General features: G+C 38.7%; 2 protein-coding genes across 2 annotated transcripts in view; one reads left to right on the top strand and one right to left on the bottom strand.

Moving 5' to 3' along the window:
• The window catches only part of STT3B (STT3 oligosaccharyltransferase complex catalytic subunit B), a 59,265-nt gene extending 54,854 nt beyond the window's left edge, over positions 1-4,411 (top strand). Inside the window, exons 14-16 of the mRNA XM_081971299.1 lie at positions 795-908; positions 1,742-1,954; positions 2,912-4,411. Coding sequence (XP_081827425.1) covers positions 795-908; positions 1,742-1,954; positions 2,912-2,992 — 408 coding nt within the window. The 3' untranslated portion in view covers positions 2,993-4,411. The remainder of the gene's footprint in view (positions 1-794; positions 909-1,741; positions 1,955-2,911) is intronic.
• A 16,191-nt stretch (positions 4,412-20,602) lies between these two features.
• The window catches only part of OSBPL10 (oxysterol binding protein like 10), an 86,369-nt gene continuing 81,729 nt past the window's right edge, over positions 20,603-25,242 (bottom strand). The window contains exons 12-13 of the mRNA XM_081932314.1: positions 24,809-24,962; positions 20,603-21,455 (exon numbers count right to left, since the gene is read on the bottom strand). Of these exons, the coding sequence (XP_081788440.1) occupies positions 21,408-21,455; positions 24,809-24,962 (202 nt within the window). The 3' untranslated portion in view covers positions 20,603-21,407. The remainder of the gene's footprint in view (positions 21,456-24,808; positions 24,963-25,242) is intronic.

Here is a 25,242-nt window from a genome sequence, read left to right as displayed (position 1 = left end):
TCAATTAGCATATTAAGTAGTTGTTACTGTGTATTTGTCATATTTGATGTTTTGATACAATATAACCAAAAGTGACAATGAAATGGAAGCACATTGTCACTTAATCTTAGCAACAAGACAAAAAGGAAAACAAGTAATTATGAAATGAATATTTAAAAATGAATTAGTAATCAAATCATTTTTACACTTGAATTGCCCACTATCTTTTTATAAGAATTCTTGAAGCACTATACATATCATCTTTGATTGACAATCTGTCACTTAGCAAATTTTCAAAGTTGCAACAGGCTTCTCTGGGAGTATTTATGATTCAGTTTGTGACCATATGTTAGATGCTCAGCAAGCAGCCACATTTATGGTCCTTTGCAGTGTCCAAGGAGCAATATGATCATGTCTTATGATATCTTTACCAAAAATTGGTATTTACTTCTGGTTTTTGGTTCATAACGAACAATTGGTTCTTTTAACAACCACTGCATTCATTTAATGACCAATGGGGATAAAGTCATAAAATCAAGTTGGTCACATGAGTGATTTGATTTATGATTGCCATGACTTAAGACTGTGGTGGACAGCTCCATTATGGTTTTAAGTGAAAAAACTACATCTACATTCCTCACCATTGTATGCTTCTTAGAATAAAAACACAATCTCTATGGAAAAAATTAGAACTACTCTGAATTACTCTGGATTTTTAGCAATTATTTATTTACAATAACTGATTATTGTATTTTTAATTCTGTTTTATCCTGTTTTTCTAATCTGACTTCTTCATTTCCTTCTTTTTCTTAAAGGAAAGTGACTATTTCACTCCACAAGGAGAGTTTAGAGTTGATAAAGCAGGATCTCCAACCTTGCTGAACTGTCTTATGTATAAAATGTCATATTACAGATTTGGAGAAATGCAGGTTAGTCCTATGGTGTTTTGGTGTACCTTAATAGTAGTAATGCTTCTTTACATTTCTATGTGTATTCCTGACAATACATTTGACAGTTATTGTGATTATATAAAATCATCATTATTAAGCCTTTCTATAATATGATAAAAGTGAGGTAGTTTTTTTTTAATTCTAAAAAGGAAAAGAAAGGAAATTATTTCTTGTAATGATGGATAAGCAAGTAGGGACACAAAATATTTTTTACCAACTGTATCCTTTATCTCTACCAAAATATCATTTACCAACTTTACTAGTTACCATTTTGTTATTGAACTCAATTCAAAGTTTGGTTTTTACCTCTCAAAATTTGAGGTTAAATTGGTTTCAAAATTCCACCGTGCCTTTATATTTCCTCGTCAACTGAGATATAGCAAATAGAGACTAGTTAAAAGGTAGTCATAATGGCATTTAACTCTCACTAGAATCTTTTAAAGGGACAGCATTTAATTTTATTTCAAAAACATTCTTCTTGAAATAAAATGCTTTATGATGTTTTTTTTTGCCAAATTTGAAATAGAAAATCAAGATCTTTTTAAGAGGGAAGAGATTCTGTTGAAATTCTTGATATTTTGTCCTTTTCTGTACTGAAACTGCTTGCTTATTTCACATTTAATTTATATAGTTTAATGATGGACTTCTACATATGTGGAGTAAAAGTAAGGCCTCTTTCATCATGATTTGTTTCAAATTATAAATAACATTTTCAAATCTGTTACCCATGTTTTCAAGGTAATGTCTATACCTTCATAGTTTGTCTAGAATTTAATATACCTGCAAACTAATGAGTTGCATTAATTTTGTAGCTGGATTTTCGGACTCCCCCAGGATTTGATCGAACCCGCAATGCTGAAATTGGCAACAAGGACATTAAGTTTAAACATTTGGAAGAAGCCTTTACTTCAGAGCACTGGCTTGTTAGAATATATAAAGTGAAAAAGTTAGACAACAGAGAAATACTGGACCATAAGCCTAGGCTAACCAACATTTTACCAAAACAGAAGTATTTGTCAAAAAAGGTGGGTTCTTAGTGAAATTTTCAAAGGAAATTTTTAATACTATGCTAGTTTTACCAGATATGCTTTATGTCTTTCTATTAGCCACATAAATGGACACTTTTGTTTCCAATAAAAGAACAGCCAGAATAATAATGGTTAACATTTGATTAATAAAGCATGTAGGATTGTATTTATCATTTGTGCTCATAGGCAGACTGTGCCCCCAAAATCCCAGCGAAGTGTAATAAAATTGACTTATCTAAAATACATTAATAGTATTCCAGTTATTATGTTGGTTCATTTAGTAAATGTGAAAATGTCTTTCTGAAAAATGATGCTTAAAACATTTCAGATTGACTTATTTTGTAAAATAATTAAACCTGAACTTGTTGACAGCTCAAGTGTCTGGCTTTTTCCTGTTTTAAAATCATTTCATTTGAATACATTTTTTCACCATTATTGTGTGGTCATCTAGTCTATTGGACAATCAAGTCTTCAGGAATGAAAATAAAATTCTCTTCAAACAGAAAAGTTTTACCTGATTTTTTTTTTATAAGAAAGTAATTACTATAAATATTCAAGCAGCAATTCTGATTTTGTGTGTATACACAGACACATATACATATATATACCAAAACTCTCTTAAAGAAATTAGAGGTTTATTAGTGCAGTTTTTGGAATAATACTTCTTGTATTGAATGCTAAGGAGTTACAGTGGCATTAGCAGAAAACAAACAGCATCAAATATTTTTCCTTGCTACAAGAAAATAACCCAAATTTGTGGTGACGGATTTGGGGAACATGCTACATGTCAGTATTGGAAAGATCACATCCCAAAGTACCTGCATATGCTAGTTCCTACCTTTCTAACCTTGACTTAAAACATAATAATTAAGGATTCTTGAGGAATACAAAAACATGAGCATTGTCACTAGAGCATTATAAATAACTAATACACTATTCTGTTTTTCTTTTTAGACTGCCAAAAGGAAGCGTGGCTACATTAAGAATAAACTAATTTTAAAGAAAGGCAAGAGACCCAACAGGAAGACAGTTTAAAAACATTGTACTGATTGCTAATATTGAAGCAGTTGTCCTTGAGATAACCAGTCTTTGCCTTTAGCTCAAGTCATGTTTCACAGCAACATGAGGGTACAGAACCATCTTTGGTCCAGATTATTGTACAAAACTTTCAGGCAATGTCTGACTTAAATTTTGGCTTATTGAGAACAGCTGTTTTAGATTTGTATTGTGGAGCAAGACAGGACTGCTGTCCAGGTCTTAACAGCAGATTTTTAAAAAAATGGGTACATATTATCCTTCATATTAATTGAATTTAAACCGATTGCACCAAAGAGCCCTTTAATTCGGTCCTTGGCACATGCATACTTGTCAGTTTTTTAAATCTTCTGTTGAACAGCAATATCTCAACTAGAATGATAAAATGTGAATTGGCTATCCTAATTGTGATGCTTGCAACAGTGTGGGTATTTTGACATTTCAGCCAGTGGAACAGCTTTGAGATATTTATTTTATGAGACAACGCTCATTGTAGCAGTATGTTGTGTTCAGGACTATATATATAACTGCAATTTCACTAATCATGGCACAGATTATGTGCTTGGATGAGGCTGTTTATTTTGAAAAGACGTGGTCTTGCTTCCCTTCAAGGGTATGTGGTAGATCTTTCATAGAAAAGATAAATACAAGGGCTACATTTGAACCTTATATCTGACATGACAGTAATGAATGCTATTGAGCACCACAGCATCTGGTGTTCTCAAAACCTCCTTGTTTAACCAGAAATTTATATTATACAATATTTTGGCCTATTAGGAGAAAAATTGACAAGTATCCAAACTTGTTTCCTGCATCTATTTACAGGCAAAAGGTTTATAAGTCTGCCTGCTTACCTGTCTTTTTCGTGGGGTTGGGTTTCTGGAAATAACTAAGTTTTTCTCCATATTTTTATTTAGTGCTTCAGTTCATGGAACTTCTGCTTTGCATATGCGCTATCTTTTATAGTTTATGAAAAAGATTTTATCAAGTGCACTAAATCATAAATGGAGACTGAACATGTTCAATTTCCAATTATACAAACTTGAACATTATTTGTTATTTTATTTAAAATGTATATGAATAGGATTAATTGACAGCCACAGGATATAATTTTGATAACAAAAAAACAGCTTATGCCATCTTTGTTGGTGTAAAGCAGAACAGTATGTACCTTCCCAAAAATATAATTTGATCAGTGAGAAAGTTACTGCTGACATTACAGATGTATAATTTTTATTTATTTTTTTTCCTTTTGGATTAAAGAGGTTATAATCAATAATGCAGTAGTAACATTTTCACAAAATCTGGATTTCTGACCCTTTGTCACTGAGATTATATTATTTTGTTGCTTTACAACTCAATGCAAATCCATTGTTGATTATAGGGATAAATAAAGTTAAATCAAGTTTTTGTGTTAAATGGCTGGCTGCTATTTTTTATTTACTACCTTGTGGCTTCAAAAAGTTGCTGTGTTAAGGACCTGAACCACCATTCATTCAAAACTATTTCTGGCAAATATTGTCCTTTCTACATTGGGAATTGTCAATTTGATTATGACTTGCTTACACATTTTCTCTTGCTATAATTTCTTCCATAAACATAAGCTAATTTAGTGTGCTAATGCTACATTATAATTAGATACAAATTTAATATTTTGGGACAAACTGGAACATGTTTTACACTATTTACAGTCTGCTTTTAATACTAATGAAATTTATCCCTTATCCTATAAAGTATACACTGATATAGACTAGATTTCTCCTATCATATTTGTATTGTATTTAAAAACTCTAATGAAGTATTCTGGTTACCTACTCAGTATAATATGCCTCAAGTTCCCTTGTGGTATTTTTAGATGTTTAATCTGAGTTCAGAATTCATTGGGCAATAACAGACTGAATTACTGATTTTAACTATTTTACTCACTCACCTATTAAAAGAAGTACAAGAGTATACTTAAAAAATGAATAAAATAAATCTATACTCTAATTTTTCAACAGTTGCTGAAATATTCTGCAATCTTTCATGTTTGTTTTTCCCTTTTTTTCTGGTACTTTTATGTTAGGATTTTAATAAGTCAACATAATAGGTGAAAAATAATGGGACCACTATTTTTCCAGCTGTTCTTGTTCAGTTTTGTTCTATTTCTAACTTTTCTTGATTAGTCCATAAATCTTTGCTTGGGCTAATCTTTTTCTGATGAGAAAGGCACATTTTGATTTTGATTTTAAGAGATGTGCCAGCAGCACTATACTTGAAAATGTGCTGGGATATGCCATATAGTCTCAGTTGTCAAAAAGTATTTACTTCCTTCCAGATCTTCTGAATTCTGTCTTTACCACTGAATATCTTTGGAATTTTATACAGGTCCCTTGCTGATAAATAGGAATTTGAACCAATCTCCAGGTTTTTTTCTTATCTCATTGATTTGTTGAACCAAATCATCTGGCATGTGATGTGCCAATGTGAAAAAGTATTGACTCTTAGATTATTGTAATTAAGTGGTTTCGTCAGTGTTAACTGTAGTAACTGCAACTAAATAAGGAAATGCTTCCTGCAGTAGATAACCAGTCCCTCGTTGTATATAGGATTTCTGGTCCATTTGTCCATAATAAACTACTTCAGCAAAGCAAAGGGTTTTCTAGCATGAACTTGTTTCAGGGCATGCCACAATATTTCTGGGATGAGATAATAATAGCTATTCCAAAATACTGATTTTATTCTCCAACTTTTTTCTTGTAAACTTAATTGTATATTAGAAATCATTGTCTTGCTGCACAATCTGCTTGTGCTCCAGTTTTAATTGATGGATGGATTAAAATTCTCTGATATAAAGTAGAATTCATTCTTCTTTCAGTGATGGCAAGTCATTCAGATCTTGAATCACTTGCAAAGCATTCCTAGATTATCTCATGCTACTTTCTTGCTTGACAATAATTCCTATACTCTAATTTTAGAATTCAAAATGTGTCTAATGTCTGCCAGACATAGTAACCATATAGTTTGAAATATTCCATTTTCAATTCATCTGTTCTTAAAAATATTTTTCCAAAAATCTAGCTTTTTCCTTTTTGACAAACATGAGACAAGGATCAATGTTTCTTTTAGAAACCAATAGCTTCCATTTCATTCTTTCCTATAAGTTCCATTTTTACCTAATGTTTTTCAGATGGCGGGATCATTACTTAAGTAAGGTTAGAGAATCTTGCAGATCCCTGTGTTTTGTTCTGGAATTCTTTCTGCCTTATTTAATTGTATTGTATTATGGTTTTGGAGTGATTTTTTTTAACAGGAAAGTCAGCTTTAGAAAGGTTCTTCATTATCTCATATTTCAATAACCTGTATCTAACTTTCAATCAGTGGCATTGTAGAGTTTTAGAGATGATTTATAAATCATTTGAGATTGATAGATACCAATTACCATATTTTTCAGATTATAAAACGCACCTAGATTTAGAGGACGAAAACAAGAAAAAGGATTTTGGCCTCCATGCATCCCATTTTCCCTTCCCTGGCCCCCAAAAGCACTTTGCAGGCCAAAAACAGACCCATTTTTTGGCAAAACAAAATGGGATGTTTAGAGCATTGTAGAGTGTTTCTGGAAGCCTGGAAGAGTGAAAATGCAACATGCAGATGGTTTAAGTGGTCAAAACAGGCCTGGTTTTGGCAAAATGGGACACATGGAGCACTGCAGAGTGCTTTTGGGGACCGGGGAGTGTGAAAATGTGACACGCAGATGGTTCAGGGGGTCAAAAATGCGCCTGGTATACACAATAGAAATGTAAATCCATCACTAATTTCTTATTTCTCTCCTCCTTAAAGTCTGATGGATAGTGTCAGTCTGAGCTTCTTTCTCATACTTGCTGTTTCCAAGGTTTAAATCCTGATTTTGTTAATATAATTGTCATTTCTACTTAGTTTCCCCCAAAGTCATCTTTGTGGTGCTGTCAACCATCTCACTACATTAAACAGCAAAAGAAATTCCTGGGACATTTTTCTCCAAGGGTATAACTTTACTGAAAAGCCATATGGATACAGAAGTAGAAAAGCCAGCTCTGATATTTTCATACACAAACAGCACAGGAAAACTTCCTCCCTGGACTTCTCATTGTCAAGTATCCACCAATTAGTTGCACTTGCTTTATTTTGGAAGCAGCCTGTCTGCCTCGGACATTCCCAGGTGATGACCTTGGGATGTGGGCTTGCCTCAGTCTTCCAGATGGCACACTTGCATTCCAGATTTTCCTCCCACACCTTACATTCCAATGCCTTCTCTCTCCCTTCCCATTACTGTTGTCTGATTGTCAGCAGTGCTGTGTAGTGAGTCAACCATGACATGCTGACTCCAGAAAGATGATTAAACCTACAAAGAAACACATTATTTCTACACTATATTCTTTTTACACAAATACAGTTTTGGGATCGGTCTGGGTACCTGGTGTGGAGCCTCTGAATAAGCCTAGGGGCATAGACATTCCTCACTGTCACCCACTCTGCCTCTGCCAAGGGAAACCCCTTCCATAAGATTAAATACTGCAACTTCCCCTTGCGGTATAAAGAGTCAAAGATCTTGACCTTGAAGTGCTTTTCTATTGATGGGGCCGGGGTGGGGGGGAGGTTGAGCAGCTTAATGGCTGGCTCGGCAGGGAACTAAGGGCTTTAGCAAACTACAATGAAACACTGGGTGAATACACCTAAAGTTTTTGCATAACTTCAATTCCACCATCACTGGATTTATGATCCGGATGATAACGGAGGGCCCTATTTACCTGGAGCCCAACTTCTTGCAGGGTTGGCCCAACTGCAAGAACTTCATGGACAGGTATACGTCATCAACTAAACTGTCTCTGAGATGCTCTCATGAGCCTGCCTCTTGTGTTTCTCCTGCTACTTCTAATGCTTTGCGCACTACGAGCTACATGGCTTTCAGAGTACTCAGCCAATAAAGTTGATGAAGGACACTCTTGGCACAAATTCTGCACCGGTGGCCACTCTAAAGGGAGTAAATCTGATACTACTGTGCACACAGTTGTTTAGGCCATCTCAACAAAAGGCAAGAACTCAGCCCAATTGTTTTGCTGATAAGTCACATAGCATCGAAGATACTGTTCCAAGACTGCATTTGTATGTTCAAGCGCCATTTGTCTGAAGATGATGGGCAGAGCTTCTACCTGGGAAGAGTCTAACTTCTGGAATTTGTGCCAAAATTTTGAAGTGAATTGCACCCCCCAATCTGAATTTCTGTTTTGAAATGCCATGCAATCGGTAAATGTGCTGTACCAAGAGCTTAGCCGGGGCCCAAGTGGAGGGGATGCTATAGTTGATGCACAGCCTAAGGGACCTATTTTCTTTGAAAAACGGGTTGCCACCAGAACTTAGCCAGTTGAATAAAGTCCCAGGTTAAATGTTTGTCTATGAATGTGGAGATCTTTCATCTCCCTAGCTGTCTTCAAATACAGTTTAGCCCCAGGCACAATCTCAATCACACAATCGATGGGGGGAGATGGAAGTGTTGGATTCCTTCTCGCCAATGACCTTGGCCAGATTATGATATTCCTTAGGAAACAGCAGTTCTAAGCTACCACTTCCCTCTATTGTAAGATTCCGCTTTTGCTTATCTGCAGGCACATGGCAGCTTCTTAGCACTTTCCCTAACACTCACCAGTTGGCTATTTTCCTTTGCATCTGCCATTTGTTTCTATCCCAACTGACAGATCGGATCTATTTTTTCCACCATGCCAGGCCCAGGACTATGGCCTTTGAAATCCCCAGGGCCAAATAAATCTACCATATTTTTTGGAGTATAAGACACACTATCCACTCCCCCTAAAAGTGGGTGAAAATTTCGATGCTTCTTATAGACTGAATATGGGCCTGTTTAGGGGCTCCCAAACCTTCTGCGCATTTTTGCCCTCCCCAGCCCACACAGGCACTATGCAGTGCTCTGCACTGCCTGTTTTTGCCAAAAATGGGTCCATTTTTAGGCTTCCGAACCTTCCGTGTGTTGTGTTTTCACCCTCCCTGACCCCCAGAAGCACTCTGCAGTGCTCTGCATGTTTTAGGCTTCCCATACCCTCAATGAACCCCATTTTTGCCCTTCCCAGCCCCCAAAAGCACTCTGCAGTGCTCCGCAGGGCCTGTTCTTGCCAAAAATTGGCCTGCTTTTGGGTTCCCTAACCTTCCGTGCATCGTATTTTTGCCCTCAGCAACACATTGCAAGCTAAAAATAGGTGCATATTTGGCAAAAACAGGATGCACAGAGCATTCGGGAGGCCAAAAATGGCCTGTTTTTGGCCTGCAAAGTGCTTTTGGGGGTTGGGAAGGGTGAAAATGCAACACACAGAAGCCAAAAACTTTTTTTTTTCTAGTTTTCTTGCTCTAAATCTAGGTGCATCTTGGAGTCTGAAAAATATGTTAATCATTTCTGTGTGTGTCCCAGCTCTTAGCTTCATAGGCTTAATTAGGTTATGTTTATAACCAAAAGATGGATGGGTGGAGAGCAGAAGCCAAGGTGGGGAGGTATCTGTCATCAATTTAGCAGCCACCTCACCTCTAGTGTGGAATCCCACATTTGGTCAGACCAACAGCAGAGCCAGGTCGCCAGCTCTTCAGGCACTTATGAGAAGATAGGAAGTGGACAGATCTTTAGAGGCTAAAATGTTCTAAAGCGAGTGCTGCAGCAGAGAAGGCTCTTTTTCTGGATCCCTATAGTTGGAGTGTTTTAACAGTTGGAATCTGAAGTAGGGCCTCTTAAAATTCTGCACATTTTAAATTGAATCAATTCCAATCATATGCCTACTGACCAACAAGAATGTTGACAATGCAAACAAGATGTGTGGAGTTGCAAGAGGGGAGTGCTGCAACCGGTGCAGCTGGAGCGTGTTTGCAGTAGTGCCTCCTGGTTTTATTTTATTTTATCAATTTTTAGTACTCCCATTGGATCCTTTTTTATTTAACATTTTTTGGTGGAGATAACAGCATGGAACATAATACAAACAAAAACTTTTGTTGCTGCCGAGAATTAAAAAAGCACGGGAAAAAGAAAGAAATGCCATGGCACCAGCCCGGTATCTCTCCAGTGAAAACAGCAAAACAATCAAGAATTGAGGAGCTCTTTGTTGGCAAGAGATCCATAAGTAAAACTAACCTCCCCCCCATTCCCAACAATCTGGAGCAATTAGAACGGGACCTGCAAAAAGATGTGGCAAAACAGCATTTACTAGACTTTCCCGATCTGGCGGGGGGGGGGGGCAATCTGAAAGCCAGTTTTTCTCACGAAGAACTAGTCCAATTACTTCCTATATGGAGACTGATTCCACCAACCAGATAATTCAAAGACCACCAACCAGATAATTCAGAGTACGGAGAGTTTATCTTGGGAAAATTCAAATGAGTTTATGGCAAATGCCTTCTCACAGCGCAAACTTTGGTTTCAATATTCAAACAATTGCCATCCAACATGATGTAGACATTGAAAAAAGATTTAGCTATTTTTCTTCAAGTACCATATCGGGCCCCAGGTACCCCCACTTAAGTTCTTACAGAAGACTTGGTTAATTCCCATACGCAGGATAAGAAAGAGGAAAAAGAGCAAAGAGCCAGAGAAACAGTTAAAGAGTTGGATAAAAAGTGGCAGTCCTCTCAGAAAAACAGTCCCTCCCCAGACAAGGCAAGGAGAGGGAAAGGTATTAATAAAGAAGTCAGGATCCCCCCCCCCCATCACAACAATCACATCACTCACTATAAACCCAACAGATTGCTTTTAGAATCCATATGAACAGACTTAATTATGGACGTTGGAATTCCAGAAGTGCAATACTAAATTCCCTAAGCCAGCTTCTTCACTGCCACAGGGGGCTGATTGATCTCTGCTGTGAAGTGGCTCCCTGAGGCACCAAATTGGAAGTGGATTCTCCTGTCTTTCAAACAGCCCACCATACCACAGATGCTATTCAAGATGAAGGCACATTTAGCCTACTTTCAAATCTTTCCCATCAGAGTCTTTGGTGAGGAAAGGGTTACTCCGTTAATTGCTAATATATGAGTTCACAAGGTGGCTGCCTCCTCCTCATTTTCAACCTTGGGAAAGGGAAAGACAGTGGGAGTCAACCAGCCTTGTCTGGTGAAGAGATACCTAACAGCACAGAAGCTGGTCTCATTAATGCTTTTGGCGCTCTCCCAAGGAAAGAACAAGACAATATATTATACAAGTTAGAAAATTTAAAGAAATCCTTATTCGTCACAATGGACACAGCAGAGCCGCTTATAGATCTGGTTTCCCCAATAATTGAGTCTCTCACTTCTCCCCCAGAGGACAAAAATTGCATGAATACAAGATCATGGAAAATAGAAGCCAAGACCCAAAGGGGCCATTAGAGGTCCCAGTAGAGATGGAGATGCTTTCATCCCTGTGTGAATATCCCATGACACCTTCAGCACCAAACCAAGAAACTGAGTTGACCCACGTCTGAGCCACCACCTCAAAGAATGACATATGACCTAATAACACCTTGTCCTACACCCAGAGAAGAGGCATAGGAATGGCAAGCTCTGTTAGCTGATGCTAAAACCTCTTACCCTGAACAAGTTCCTCAAGAGTCTACACAGGACTTAGACGGGATCTCCCTACTTTTAAAAAGGTCAATTTTGTGTGCGATAACCTCAATCCATGGCAACAACCAGACAACTTCTCTTTGTATAAATCAAGATTCCTGATGAGCTGCAAAAGATGACCCACTTTCCCTTATAACCTGGAATATAGCAGGTTGGTCTGTTCCCTCAAAAGACCAACTCTTTTTTGACTATATATCACAATTTGACATCCTCTTCTTACCTGGGCCTCCACAGAGATTCAGTTAGATGGTTATTGGGTTAACTCAAACCCAGCTGTCCCAAGCAAGGTAGTGAGGAGAGCTAAAGGGGTATTGTAACATTAGTTAATACATCTTTGCAATTTAAATGTGTACCACTGCCACCTTTCCAGCCATGGATTGTAACTACATTACTCTTATTTAAACAGGTAGAGATTTTGCTTTTTAATATCTATATTCCTCCACTTAATAAGAATAATGTGATTAACAAGATTTGGGACAGCATAGAAGATTTTATTCTTGGCTGTTCAGACAAATACCCCAAAGCTGCAATAATTATAGGGGGTGGACTTAAATGCTAGAATAGGACCGAATGATCAAGCATTATTTAATCAATTCAAGATCCACTATGATGAAAATGTAACGGGAGAATCCTTGCATTCCAGACAATTTAAAGACCCTAAAGCTAATAGGGCAGGTTTGTGTGTAAGACAAATGACTGTACATTTGGATCTTTGTATCCTTAATGAGTCCACATGGGGCGACTATCCAGCAGAATATACTTATCGGGGAGCAGGAAGAAAATCCACAGTTGATTACTGGATAATATCATATGATCTCCTGGAGTTCTTACAGAAGATGGAGGTAGATTCGCGACTGGAAAGCGATCATAATACAATACTCCTTACTCTCACATTGCACCAGAAATCTCTAAGGGCAGGCGCAGCCTACCTATCCAGGTTAGACTCAAAATACCCAGGTAAAACTTAAATGGAATGAGAAAAATGCTAAGGAAGTTACCAAATGGATGTTAGCCTCTGAAACCATAGAGCTACGTACATCTCTACTAAGGAATAAGTGTGTACTTAGAGGGGTTTGAAACCTTTATTTTAAATTTGAATTCGGTTCTCAGTAACAGATCACTAGCTCATTCCAAAAGGCCAGTTTCAAAGAATAAAAAATGGTTCGATAGAGATTGCGTGCAACTAAAAGGATATATAATATGGAGTACAAGAAAAGTAAAAATGCCCCTTTCGAGGATCATACTCACTTAAAGCAACTGAAAGCACAATATAAGAACCTTCTAAAAGAAAAGAAAAGTGCAGCTCTGAAGGAGTCTTGGCATAGACTAATTACAGCAGTCAGGACAAAAAACACATCCCTTTTTTGTTACATCATCAGAGGATTGGGGAAACCTCCCATACCCCCAGCTAATCAGGTGCCGATTCATGCCTGGGAAGAATATTTTAGGGAGCTTTATACAGACCCTGACTATGTAACCAAGGAGAGCCAAACTAGTTTGGACCAAATTCCTTACTGGCCCCCTGCTACACCAGAAGAGATATCCCGATAGATCAGAGGCCTAAAGGCTAATAAGGCACCCGGTGCTGATAATGTCCTGCCAGAAATAATCAAAAAGAACGCCAGTTGGTGGGCTCCACTTTTAGCATCTCTGTTTACATTTATAGATAAAACAGGCCATATGCCAAGAGATTGGAGAGTAGCAATTATCATACCAATTTATTAAAAAGGTAATAGAAATGACCCAGGCAATTATAGACCCATTAGTCTTCTGAGTGTTATTAGTAAATTGCATGCCAAACACCTAAACTATAAACTTCAGGATTGGCTAATTTCAGGGGGGATAATCAAAGGTGAACAAGCCAGTTTTAGAGAAGGAAGATCTATGGTGGATCATATGTGACAAAATTAGTGGACCAGAGGAATGCCGTCGATATAGTTTACTTGGACTTCAGTAAAGCTTTTGATAAGGTAGACCATAATCTACTACTAGATAAAGTAGAAGAATGTGGGTTAGACAGCATCACCACCAGATGGATTCGAAACTGGCTGACCAACCGCACTCAACGTGTAGTTCTCAATGGAACTGCATCTACATGGAGGGAAGTATGCAGTGGAGTACCCCAAGGCTCTGTTTTAGGCCCAGTACTCTTCAACATCTTCATCAATGATTTGGATGAGGGAATAAATGGGGAACTCATCAAATTTGCAGATGACACCAAGCTGGCAGGAATAGCCAACACTCCAGAAGATAGGCTTAAGGTACAGAAGGATCTTGACAAACTTGAACATTGGGCACTATCTAATAAAATGAAATTCAGTGGTGAAAAGAGTAAGGGTCTACATTTAGGCAACAAAAATGGAATGCACAGGTACAGTATAGGTCAGGGGTGGCGAACAAGTTCGACAAAAAGAGCCAAAATTTTAAACTGTGAGAGTCAGAGAGCCACACCATGCAGTGACCTGCCAAAACAGACCCGGAAGCAATGTTCCCTCTAATTTTTTTCGATGTTTGCTTAGCAACCAAAATGTTGGCTCAGAAACTCTGGCATTTGAAGCACGCAACTCTTAAAGCTGTCAAGTTACAAGACCCTTGCACCCCTAACCCTTTAGGGAAAAAAAACCCCAGGGGTCTTCAAACCTGACAGCTTTAACACTTGTGGACTTCAACTCCCAGAATTCCTCCTCCAGTCATGTTGCAGCGACGTCATCTGCGTGGATCTGCTCCATCTTTGCTTTCTTAATTGTGGGCAGGGCTTCTGCTGAAGATGCCGATGAGTACGAGTTGCCACCAGAATAACTGCTGCTACCTCCTCCTCCTCCTCCTCCAACAGAATCGCCAGATTTGCTCCTCTGCCCCCTCCCCCTCCTCCGTGCTTTTGAGGAGCCATGAGGCTTTTTTCCCCCTGCTCCCCCCCCGCCTTCCTACTGGCTCCTGCAGCCTCATGGCTCCTCAAAAGCACGGCGGAAGAGGAGGAGGGGGCAGGGGTAACCCAGCGCTGACTGAGCTCAGCTGCTCCGAGAGGAGGAGAGGCGCCGCTGCCACGCGCGGAGATGCCGGCTGGAGCTTTGGCGGCTTCATCTCAGCCGCAGCGCCGGGCGGCAAATCCGGCAGTGCTGCCTGTTAGAGGAGGATGAGGATGAGGTGGCAGCAGTTCTTCCGGTGGCGGTGGGGGCTTTGGGGCTTCACAACTAGCCTCAGTCGCCCCGTGCTCCTCAAAGCAAGTCTGGGGAAGTCCTTTGCAGGCGGCCCGTTCTAGCTGCCTGCAAAGGACCTCCCCAGCTTCCGAAAGGGAGCGCGCGATCCGAGCCACAGTATACTAAATAATGATAAGAGGCAAAGAGCCTCATTTATTTTGGCCGGGAGCCGCATGCGGCTCGCGAGCCGCGTGTTCGCCACCCCTGGTATAGGTGATACCTTGCTCAGTAGTAGTAACTGTGAAAGGGATCTTGGAGTCCTAGTGGACAACCATTTAAATATGAGCCAGCAGTGTGCAGCAGCTGCCAAAAAAGCCAACACAGTCCTAGGCTGCATCAACAGAGGGATAGAATCAAGATCACGTGAAGTGTTAATACCGCTTTATAATGCCTTGGTAAGGCCACACTTGGAATACTGCATTCAGTTCTGGTAGCCACGATGTAAAAAAGATGTGGAGACTCTAGAAAGAGTGCAGAGAAGAGCAACAAAGATGATTAGGGGACTGGAGACTAAAACATATGAAGAACGGTTGCAGGAACTGGGTATGTTTAGCTTAAGAGAAAGAAGGACTAGGGGAGACATGATAGCATTGTTCCAATATCTCAGGGGTTGCCACAAAGAAGAGGGAGTCAAACTATTCTCCAAAGCACCTGAGGGTAGAACAAGAAGCAATGGGTGGAAACTAATCAAGGAGAGAAGCAACTTAGAACTGAGGAGAAATTTCCTGACAGTTAGAACAATTAATCAGTGGAACAGCTTGTCTCCAGAAGTTGTGAATGCCCCAACACTGGAAGTCTTTAAGAAGATGTTGGATAGCTATTTGTCTGAAACGGTATAGGGTTTCCTGCCTAGGCAGGGGGTTGGATTAGAAGACTTCCAAGGTCCCTTCCAACTCTACTATTGTATTGTATTGTATTGTATATCTTGGTACTCCACCATTTAGTACAAAAATACACATATAACAAAAAATCCTCTCTCTTAATGGCCTTCCTTGATTTTAAGAAGGCCTTTGATTCAATATCCAGGATCACCCTTTGGGAGAAATTAAAATGCACCACTATCGATAAACGCCTCCTCTTCCTCATACAAAAATTGTATGCCAATTCCACCTTGAAAGTGAACTGCAATCCCCAAGGGAGTTCAACCAGCCCAATAAGGGTACAAAAAGGGGTACGGCAGGGTTGCATCCTGTCCCCCTCCCTCTTTAACTTCTATATTAATCCCCCGATTGATTTCTTACAGAACCCTGATTTCCATCCTCCTAATCTAGCACAACGCAAAGTTCCAATTCTCTTATATGCTGATGCCGCCGCTATCATTTCACAAACCCCTGTAGGACTGAAGAGAGCAATTAGGGCAACACTCAGCTATTGCAGGCAAAACAAGTTGGTCCTTAACTTTGATAAATCAACATTTTTAGTTTTTGCTAAAAGACCTAGCCAATACCCCTGGAAAATAGAAGGACATAGTTTGGAACAGGTTAGAACATTTAGATACCTTGGGGTGGTTTTCCACTTGCAAGGGACATGGAAGGCACACCTGGATCACACATTGCAAGTAGCCAATAGGTCCTCAAATGCAATTAAACATTTCTTTTATACAGGTGGAGGTCAGTTAGTACCTGCTGCTTTAAAATGTTTTGAAGCCAAAACATTGGCACAAATTCTATACGGGGCACAAAACAGGAATCCTTGCAAAGAAAGACTTGCTAGAAACCATACAAACTAAATTCCTACTAGCCATCTTAGCTGCACCCAAAGGAACTCCAAATGCCCAGTTAAGAATTGAGACAGGCATGCCTCAAATTCAGGTAAGAGCCTGGAAGACGATGATCATTCATTGGCTTAAAATGCATTTCTTTCCAGAGGGACTGTCCCCACTAGTGTTCCCCTCCCCCTGGAAACAGGCAATTGAGTACAAGCTGGGCTCTTGTGGGCTCTCACCGGTATTCTTAATGTCCCTAGGCTTGATCAAGCAAAGCAAGTAGTAATTAATAGAATGAAGGTCATGGCGTTCCAAGAACTAAATAGGTTGCCTCTCCATAGTAAGGACAGAATCAAACAGGGTGTATGGCAATCGGCAAGATATCTAAATGACCTGATCTTCCCAAAACAAAGAATAGATTTCTTCAGAGCCAGATTTAACATTCTTCCTTCAGCACTCCTCCAGGGCAGGTATAAGAGAATTCCAATAGCAGAACAGGTATGTATATGTGGTAAAGGAGAAGTGGAAGATATCTCACATGTTCTATTACACTGTGAACTATACAGAGTTTGTAGGTCTGCACATATTCTCCCCTTATTAGAGAGATTGCCAGGGAGGGCAGACAATTTTTATGTAGGCTTTCTCCTCCAGGACACAAACCCGGCTACCACGTATACAGTGGCAAAGTTCTGTGCTGCTGTAATGTCCACAAGGAAAAAATTGGTTACAAAAGTATAGTTGTCGTCTTGTACCAATTATTTGGACATATCTCTAACAATTTATGGACCATTGTATTTACTCCCATACTTAACGACTTTTCACCCAGGTAAACCAGGGAGTGACCCGAACAATTTGAGAACATGTATGTTATTTTCCACTTTTAACATCAATACGTTTTAATTATATCTTAATGTTAGTACTTGTTAACATATTGTAAAAAGTAATGTGTATTGCTGGTCTATAAAGATTTATACTAGATGTGCTTCAGTGATGGTATTGTATTAAGTTCTTTTCCATGCTCAGTTTTTGTTTAATTCTCTTTGCTGAAGAGAGCTCCCTTTGCCTGCCCCCATTGAATTTTTTCAATCATACTGATTCTGTTAGAAATTGTTGAAATATATTGTTCACCAAACCTGCTTTAAACTTAATCAACACCACTCACCTTAATATCTTACTTGTGGGTGATAAAATTGACACTAATTTTAGCAAAAATTATGAATCTAGATTTAATTAATGGTTTGTTTTCTATGCTGGTCTTTAACAATACCCTTGAGGACAAGTCTAATATGCAGGACAAAAGTTCATGGATCAAATGATTTCAACCTATCAAACATAGTGTTCTAGCTATAATCAGTTCTTATTCTGATATATGAAATTTATTTTAAAAAAAGAGGTTAAAATAGGATTTCTGTGTCTGTCATATTCAACCTCCCAACTACTTTTGATTTATATTGTGCAGATGGAAGCATGGGACAGAGGTATCTGCAGTATATTTACAGAAATCTTGTGCTTTCTGCCCCCTATTGCTCAGTATCAATCCTGCAATTTCAACATCCTGAACTCATAATAACAACATAGAAGTTAACTTTCTTACTTGGCTGCAAATATTCAGGGTCAATCCAAAGAGACTTGGTCACTTTTCCATTCTAGATGTTGCCCAACTCCTCAGCAAACTTACTAGTTAGGTCTGTAGTAAAATTCCTCTAGAAACATCAGATGAGAATAGAATTGTTCGCCACTTATTGTGGGGATTAAAATAGCATAAAATCCTAAATTTAGTCAGCTGGAAATAAGAGCATATGTTCTTCTTCTCTGTAGTTTGAAGTTTGAATACAATAATTCCAATGTCCTTAAACCATACCATGGTATTGCATCAACATTAGTCAAGCCAGCGTGGGGCAGTCCCAAGCATTGAGGACAAACCCAGGTTCATATCTTCCCTCAGTCATGGAAATGATTACTAGATAACTGATCCAATCAAACACTTATCAGCTATGTAGCTATCTCATAGAATACATGGAAATATCTGAGGATGAAGTGTAGTTTGACACTCTGAACTGACCCAACATTCATTTAGTAGCCATTTCTGAATTATTTGTTTTATGTTGTAATGATTGAAGTATCTGCCAATGATTATACAATGATCCACTGAAATGCTGCCACTGAAGTTAATGTTTTGTAATATCAAAGCATACTGGTGGTTGACCTGTGATTAGTATTAATATTTCAGAAAGAATTATTCAGTATAGTCAGGAAAAGCTGTACAGAGTAATAAATTCAAATAAAATTTATTGTCTTTAGTTCATGATTGTAATTCCCAAAATATGAAAGCAAAACTAATTGGAAGTGATTGCCAAAGAATTGGATCTTAACAATAAGTATATTTTTGTTTATGAATAATTATACTTAAGAAGAAATTGCATAGATCTTATAACTGGAAATATTTCAAAATTTATAATTCAAAGTTTACAGCATCTAACTGAAAAGAAACATTCAATCTTAAATGCAAAATAATACGTAATAATACGTAAATAAGGCATGTTATTGATTCAATTGTGAAATTCAAGGGGCAACTTTTAAACTTGGAAGGAGGAAGAAAGTTATCTTGGATTTTTTAAAAACCCTTGTTGATTAGTATTTTCCTGATTTAAGGCTGTGCATAGTAGATCTAACTTCTCATAATTTTGGAATTTTTAATATTCATCATGTATTCAATTGCCAATTGTATTATGAACATAAAGTATTTATTAGAACAGGAGTAACATGGTTTATCATACAGTGTGAAATATCCTGTGTAGAAAAGAAATATCAGATATCTATTCATGAAGATAAATTCCAAAAACACGAATACCTATATCAAGATGACTAGGACTCAGATTTGTAACAACACAGAACAGATAAAAGAAATCCGAAAACAAAACCAGCTACTTGTAGAATGAATAAAAAACATAACACAGAACTGCAGTTACAGAAATCTGTAAGAGCATCTGTTAATGTGATTGTTGCATGGCAGACTCACATCAGCCTCCTATATATTGTTATACAAGTAATGCAAATTAGGTTTCTACTATTATCAAAGATGATTCATATGTAAAATTTGATACCAAAGGAGCTTTCCTTTTATAAGCAAAGATTTATATACTATTATCTCCAGGATATAGCTTTGTTTCCTTTTAAATAGTTTTAAGCATGATTAAATAAATTCAGTTCTTATAAATTGAATGCATTTCCATAAACATAATTAAATCATATTACTTATATATTAATTTTTTATATAGATAGATATGCATACTTTTGATTACCATCTTAAGATTTTCATTGAAAACAAATATTTTAAAAGCTAGTAAAACTTTCATTAGCCTTTCACTCATTAGTAAGAAAATTCAAGCAGACAAGGCACAAAAATAATCCAGATCAGTTCAAAATGAATGTATTGGGGGTGGGGCGGGGGCTATAATACGATTTTATAGACTAAACAGAGAATTTTTTACTTTGATAGCTTTAATACTTTTAATTTAATTTAAGCCTATATTAATATTAAGAAATATGAGTAATAATACTGAAGCTATAATTGGGGGAATAAGATGCACACTTATTTTCGCTGATTCATTTTATTGCGTACTATGAATGGGGACTTTGCAATCTTCTGTAAGGATTCTTTATGTATGCTGGACTTCTCCATAAATGATTAACAATCAGTTGGACCATTCTGAAGTTAGGGGCAATTTGCAATCTCCCTCATCTTGAGGAAGCTAGACTTTCTCATACACAGTTCTAGTTGGCTGGGAAAAATATGGAAACCAGCTGGCTGGTACAACAGAATGGACATTCTAAATAGCACAAACCATTTTATGGGAAGTTAAATTTCTTTCCTAATCTTTTCTCCCAATAGTTGATAAATATTATTTAGGTATAGTTAGATTTTTATTGTAAGGAAATACTTCATAGCAAATAACACAGTTTAGATTCTAGTTTGGGTTGTCTCTTGTTACAGCAACAAGTGATGTGGAAGAAGTCTTTCCTTCCACTTTTTGGACTTGTGCCAAAACAGTCATCTCAACAGCTAGCCTTTTTTTGAACAAATTATTTCAATGATCCCATAAGTAAGTTTTGTATTTATATTTCCCTCTTTGAGGAAGATGGACGGTTTACAAAGATGAAAAATAAAAATTGATGTAGTCAACAAAACTGGATACAGAAGCCAAAAAACTATTCGTGCATTTGAAAAATTAATAGTGCTTTAGAAATTTCTGGTTCAATTAAGTTAGCAAATATCTACATTCTCCCAAAAAACAAATATATCCATTAGGTATACAAAGCACGTGGTGAGAAGGATGGGGTCAATGGCTGTCAAAATTGCTTAGATATTTCTATTTTCCTAGATGGTGCCAGGAAACAAGGTTTTAGCGTGATCTACAAAGGCAGAAACCTGCTATTACATGTTACATCCAAACAAACAAACAAAAATATTCTTGTCAAAATATGTTCTTTAGGCAGGCTCTGTTACAGCTGTAAGTTATTCAGTGGCTTTAAGTGCAAAACTTTGGCAGTGTGAAAAGTACAAAAATTCATCAATACTAGAAAGTGATAATAATGTGAAATCTGATCCGGCAAGCAATGTGGTGTACATTGATTTCAGTGCAAGGGATCAGATATTTAATTACTGTCTGTGTGATATGTGTATTATATACAATATACATATATGGTATCAACATATGGAATCATATCCGCTTCTAATATATGCATATAGAATGGCTCTTCAATAAACTTGAGTTTTTCATTTTGAGGTGCATTATTTACAAAATGCAGCTTTAATTAACAAGAAGACAATCACATCTGAAGATTAAATAATGCATCTATTTAATGCCTTTAAAAAATGGGCATTTGAATCCAGATGAATTTAGCAATGACTCTTCCAGAGGGGATTAAAGTACATCCACCCATCGCCCTGAAAAAAATTACAGAAATTACAGGTAAGCATCTATATTAACATAAGAACTTGTCAAAATATAATAAAAATATAATAATAAATAAAGTAGTAAGATCTCAGTTAAGAAAATACCAAGCACATCCAAAATATTTTTGACATTCTTCTGACAATACTTTCAATGTTCTAATTTTTTTTCAATGTGAGCAGAAAAGTATAGTGTTTGAGCGGCACATTTTCATGCCTGAGCATCTGAATTTTTTTCACAGATGTCACCTAAGACAACAACGAAATCAGTATTATTTGAAACTCAAAGTTATGTTTCTTCAAGGTACCCGCTTAATTAAAAGTGTTATATAATATCAGTATCACTTAACAACGCTCCTGCTTAGTAACCAAAATGTTGGCTCAGGAACTCTGGCATTTGAAGCATGCAAGTCTTAAAGCTGTCAAGTTACAAGATCCTTGCACCCCTAACCCTTTAGGAAAAAAAACCCCAGGGGTCTTCAAACCTGACAGCTTTAAGACTTGTGGACTTCAACTCCCAGAATTCCTCCTCCAGTCATGTTGCAGCAACGTCATCTGCATGGATCTGCTCCATCTTTGGTTTCTTCATCGGGGCAGGGCTGCCGCTGAAGATGCCGACGAGCCCCCGCGGCCACCAGAATAACTGCTGCCACAACCACCACCTCCTCCTCCTCCTCCTCCTCCTCCTCCTCCTCCTCCTCCAATAGCACTGCCGGATTTGCTGCCCGGCGCTGCGGCTGAGGTGAAGCTGGCAAAGATCCTGCTGGCGCCTCCGCCCATGGCAGCGGCGCCTCCCCCTCTGCTCAGAGCATCTGAGCTGGGCTCCGCATTACCCCTGCCCCCCCTCCTCCATGCTTTTGAGGAGCCATGAGGCCTTTTTTTCCCCTGCTCCCACCCCCCCGCCGCCTTCCTACTGGCTCCCGCAGCCTCATGGCTCCTCAAAAGCACGGCAGAGGAGGAGGGGGCAGGGGTGATGTGGGGCTCAGCTCAGGTGCTCCGAGCGAAGGGGGAGGCGCCGCTGCCACGCACGGGGATGCCGGCTGGAGCTTTGGCGGCTTCACCTCAGCCGCAGCACCGGGCAGCAAATCCGGCAGTGCTGTTAGAGGAGGAGGAGGTGGCAGCAGTTATTCCGGTGGCGGCAGGGGCTTTGGGGCTTCACAACTACCCTCAGTCGCCCGTGCTCATCAAGACAAGTCTGGGGAGGTCCTTTGTGGGTGGCCAGTTCTAGCTGCCTGCAAAGGACCTCCCCAGCTTCCGGACCCTGTGGCAATAGAAATCACTGCGCGGCAGTTGAAAACTGCTGCATGGTGTTTTCTTGCCACGTGCGCGGCCACGCAGCCACGCACCTTAGAGGGAACATTGAATATTTTCCAATTATGTAAATTGAACACACTACTTAAGTTTTTTTTAATCAGATTTTTGTTTTTTATTTATTCTCTTTCAGCATCATCTTCTTAACAGAAAACTTTAGGAAATTATAAATCTAGACATTCAGTATAATTGTAATAATGACTAATGATACAGCCTGCTTTGAAAAATCTTGATATCAAAAATAATCTGCTATACTGGAAGTATATACTCCAAAATACAATCTACTACAGAACAATATCTTAGTTTTTCATATTTCACTTTTGCTTCTCAGAATTAAAGCTACTCCACTGCCTCATCTTAACTAAGCTTGCTAGATGTAGGCTATAAAAAGCTGGATGATTAATTCATTTCTTTACTGTCATCTAATGGCTGTTAAGATTTGTGTAGCCTGGCTCTAATAGACCTATTTAAACCTTAATATTCTGGGTTTGGTCCAAATTTAGATGTAGGATTAGAGGTTAACACAAATAGATTTTCAAATCTCTATTCAGCAGTCTTCTGGGCTCTTGAAAATGCTAAACAAATTGGAAAGATTTGCTGAATGGTTTAAATCCAAAGTTGCTAGCATTGCTTCTCCTTGTACTCACCAGGTTTACTGATGTCTGCTTTTAAAAGAAAACGAAAAATAGAAAAATGGTTGGTGCAAAACAAATCACCAGGCTCAGACATAATTACTACCAAGAATGGCTCTGGGCTTCAAATGAATGGCATACGTCTGTTAGATATTGCAATCCCATTGTGGGAGTATGCCCACATTCTAAAAAACATTCTAATAAAATCAGCAGGGATGGGACCTCCCTTGACAGCAGGCATTGGAGAAATAGCATCCTGAGAAATCAATGTTTTGTAATTTAGCAATCCTTCAAGTCAGCATTTTGCCAGAATACAGGTTCCATAAACACCAGGTGTATCCAACTCAAAAAAGGACGACACTTAGAATAAGCCTGGATAGTTAAAAGAGGAGAGATATCCCTGGAACATGATTTTGCTAAACATTCATGAATCGGTTCTATTACACTACAGCTGATCCCATTCAATTCAGCCCCCAACTTGTATCTCCAATATTTGCAAAGGGCCTGCTAGGAGAAAACATTGCAGGGCAACGAGTTCCATTGCACAATCTACATCTAAATCTAACCATCCACCAAAAAACACAAGTTGAATTGACTGGAAAGATATTCAGCAGCATGAGAATAAACTAGTCTCATTGTGGGAACTCATTGGATAGTTTATTATTTATCTTGGCAATAGTGTTAGTATCACATTTCAGCGTGGGATACAATAATAATAAACTTCTATTGTGGTGGGAACCCATTAGTGGTTCTATCCAGCCCATATTTCTCCATTTCTGTTATTTATATAGCACCCAAAATTTCACATAAAAGCTAATAGCTAAAATGTAGTCATATCTAACTCTTGTGTGTGTGTGTGTGTGTGTGTGTGTGTGTGTGTATTTAGTTCTGCTTAATCAATCCATATAATCCTCATATTTAAACATGTTATAGCATTGTAGTTCTCCTCTGTGGGCCAGTGAGGTTTGGGGCAGCAGGGGGGGAGATGGGATGGACGCCTCCTACAGCACCCTGCTGACCAAAATGGGGCACCAGGGACCATGTGTGGCCTGTTTTTGGCCCCTACAGCCTCCTGCAGCACTCTGCCAACCAAAGTAGCCGTGTTTGGCTGGCAGAAAACTGCAGAAGGCCGTAGAGGCCGAAAATGGGTTGTGAGGAGGCGAAATGCAACCCCCCCTGGCCCATTTTGGCCAGCAGATGCAAGCCGGTCCTTTGATATTTCCAGGCTGGCCCTGTGGGCCAGATTTAAGTACCCCATGGGCCGGATCTGGCCCGCGGATCTTGAGTTTGACACCCCTGCTCTAAACAGTTGTAACAAAGACCTTCAAAACTCAAAAGTCATAACGGTATTCAAATGCAGTGATTTGCCATGAGATTTCTGTTGTCTAATATCTTTCCCATTACCTCTTTGGTAAAATATTTTGGTTTCCAAAGTGTGTTGCTAGTTGCTCGTTGCCTCTCATCTTTTCGCTGCTTCTCCTCAATAACGCGCTTATGTTCTGTTGCCACATCAATGTCGCCTTCCTTCAGGGCAGCAGTGACATGTTGCCATAAATGCCTTAGATAGAGAAAAATGAGAAGGCTTGATTTGAAAGCAAACCTGTTGTAAAAGAACTATCGTCTTGCCTGTTGCCTGGTGGTTTGCATGGAAGACTCATTGACGAAGTCCACTAAAGCCCTAAGGCAGGGGTGTCCAAACTTGGCAACTTTAAGACTTGTGGACTTCAACTCCCAGAATTCGCCAGCCGGCTCTGGCTGGGGAATTCTGGGAGTTGAAGTCCACAAGTCTTAAAGTTGCCAAGTTTGGACACCCCTGCCCTAAGGAGATCAAGCCATAG

Source organism: Natrix helvetica, assembly GCF_964273705.1.
Source record: "Natrix helvetica genome assembly, chromosome: Z".
NCBI classification, from domain to species: Eukaryota; Metazoa; Chordata; class Lepidosauria; order Squamata; family Natricidae; genus Natrix; species Natrix helvetica.
Note: the sequence above shows the minus strand (reverse complement) of the source record. Positions and strands in the feature narration are given on the sequence as shown.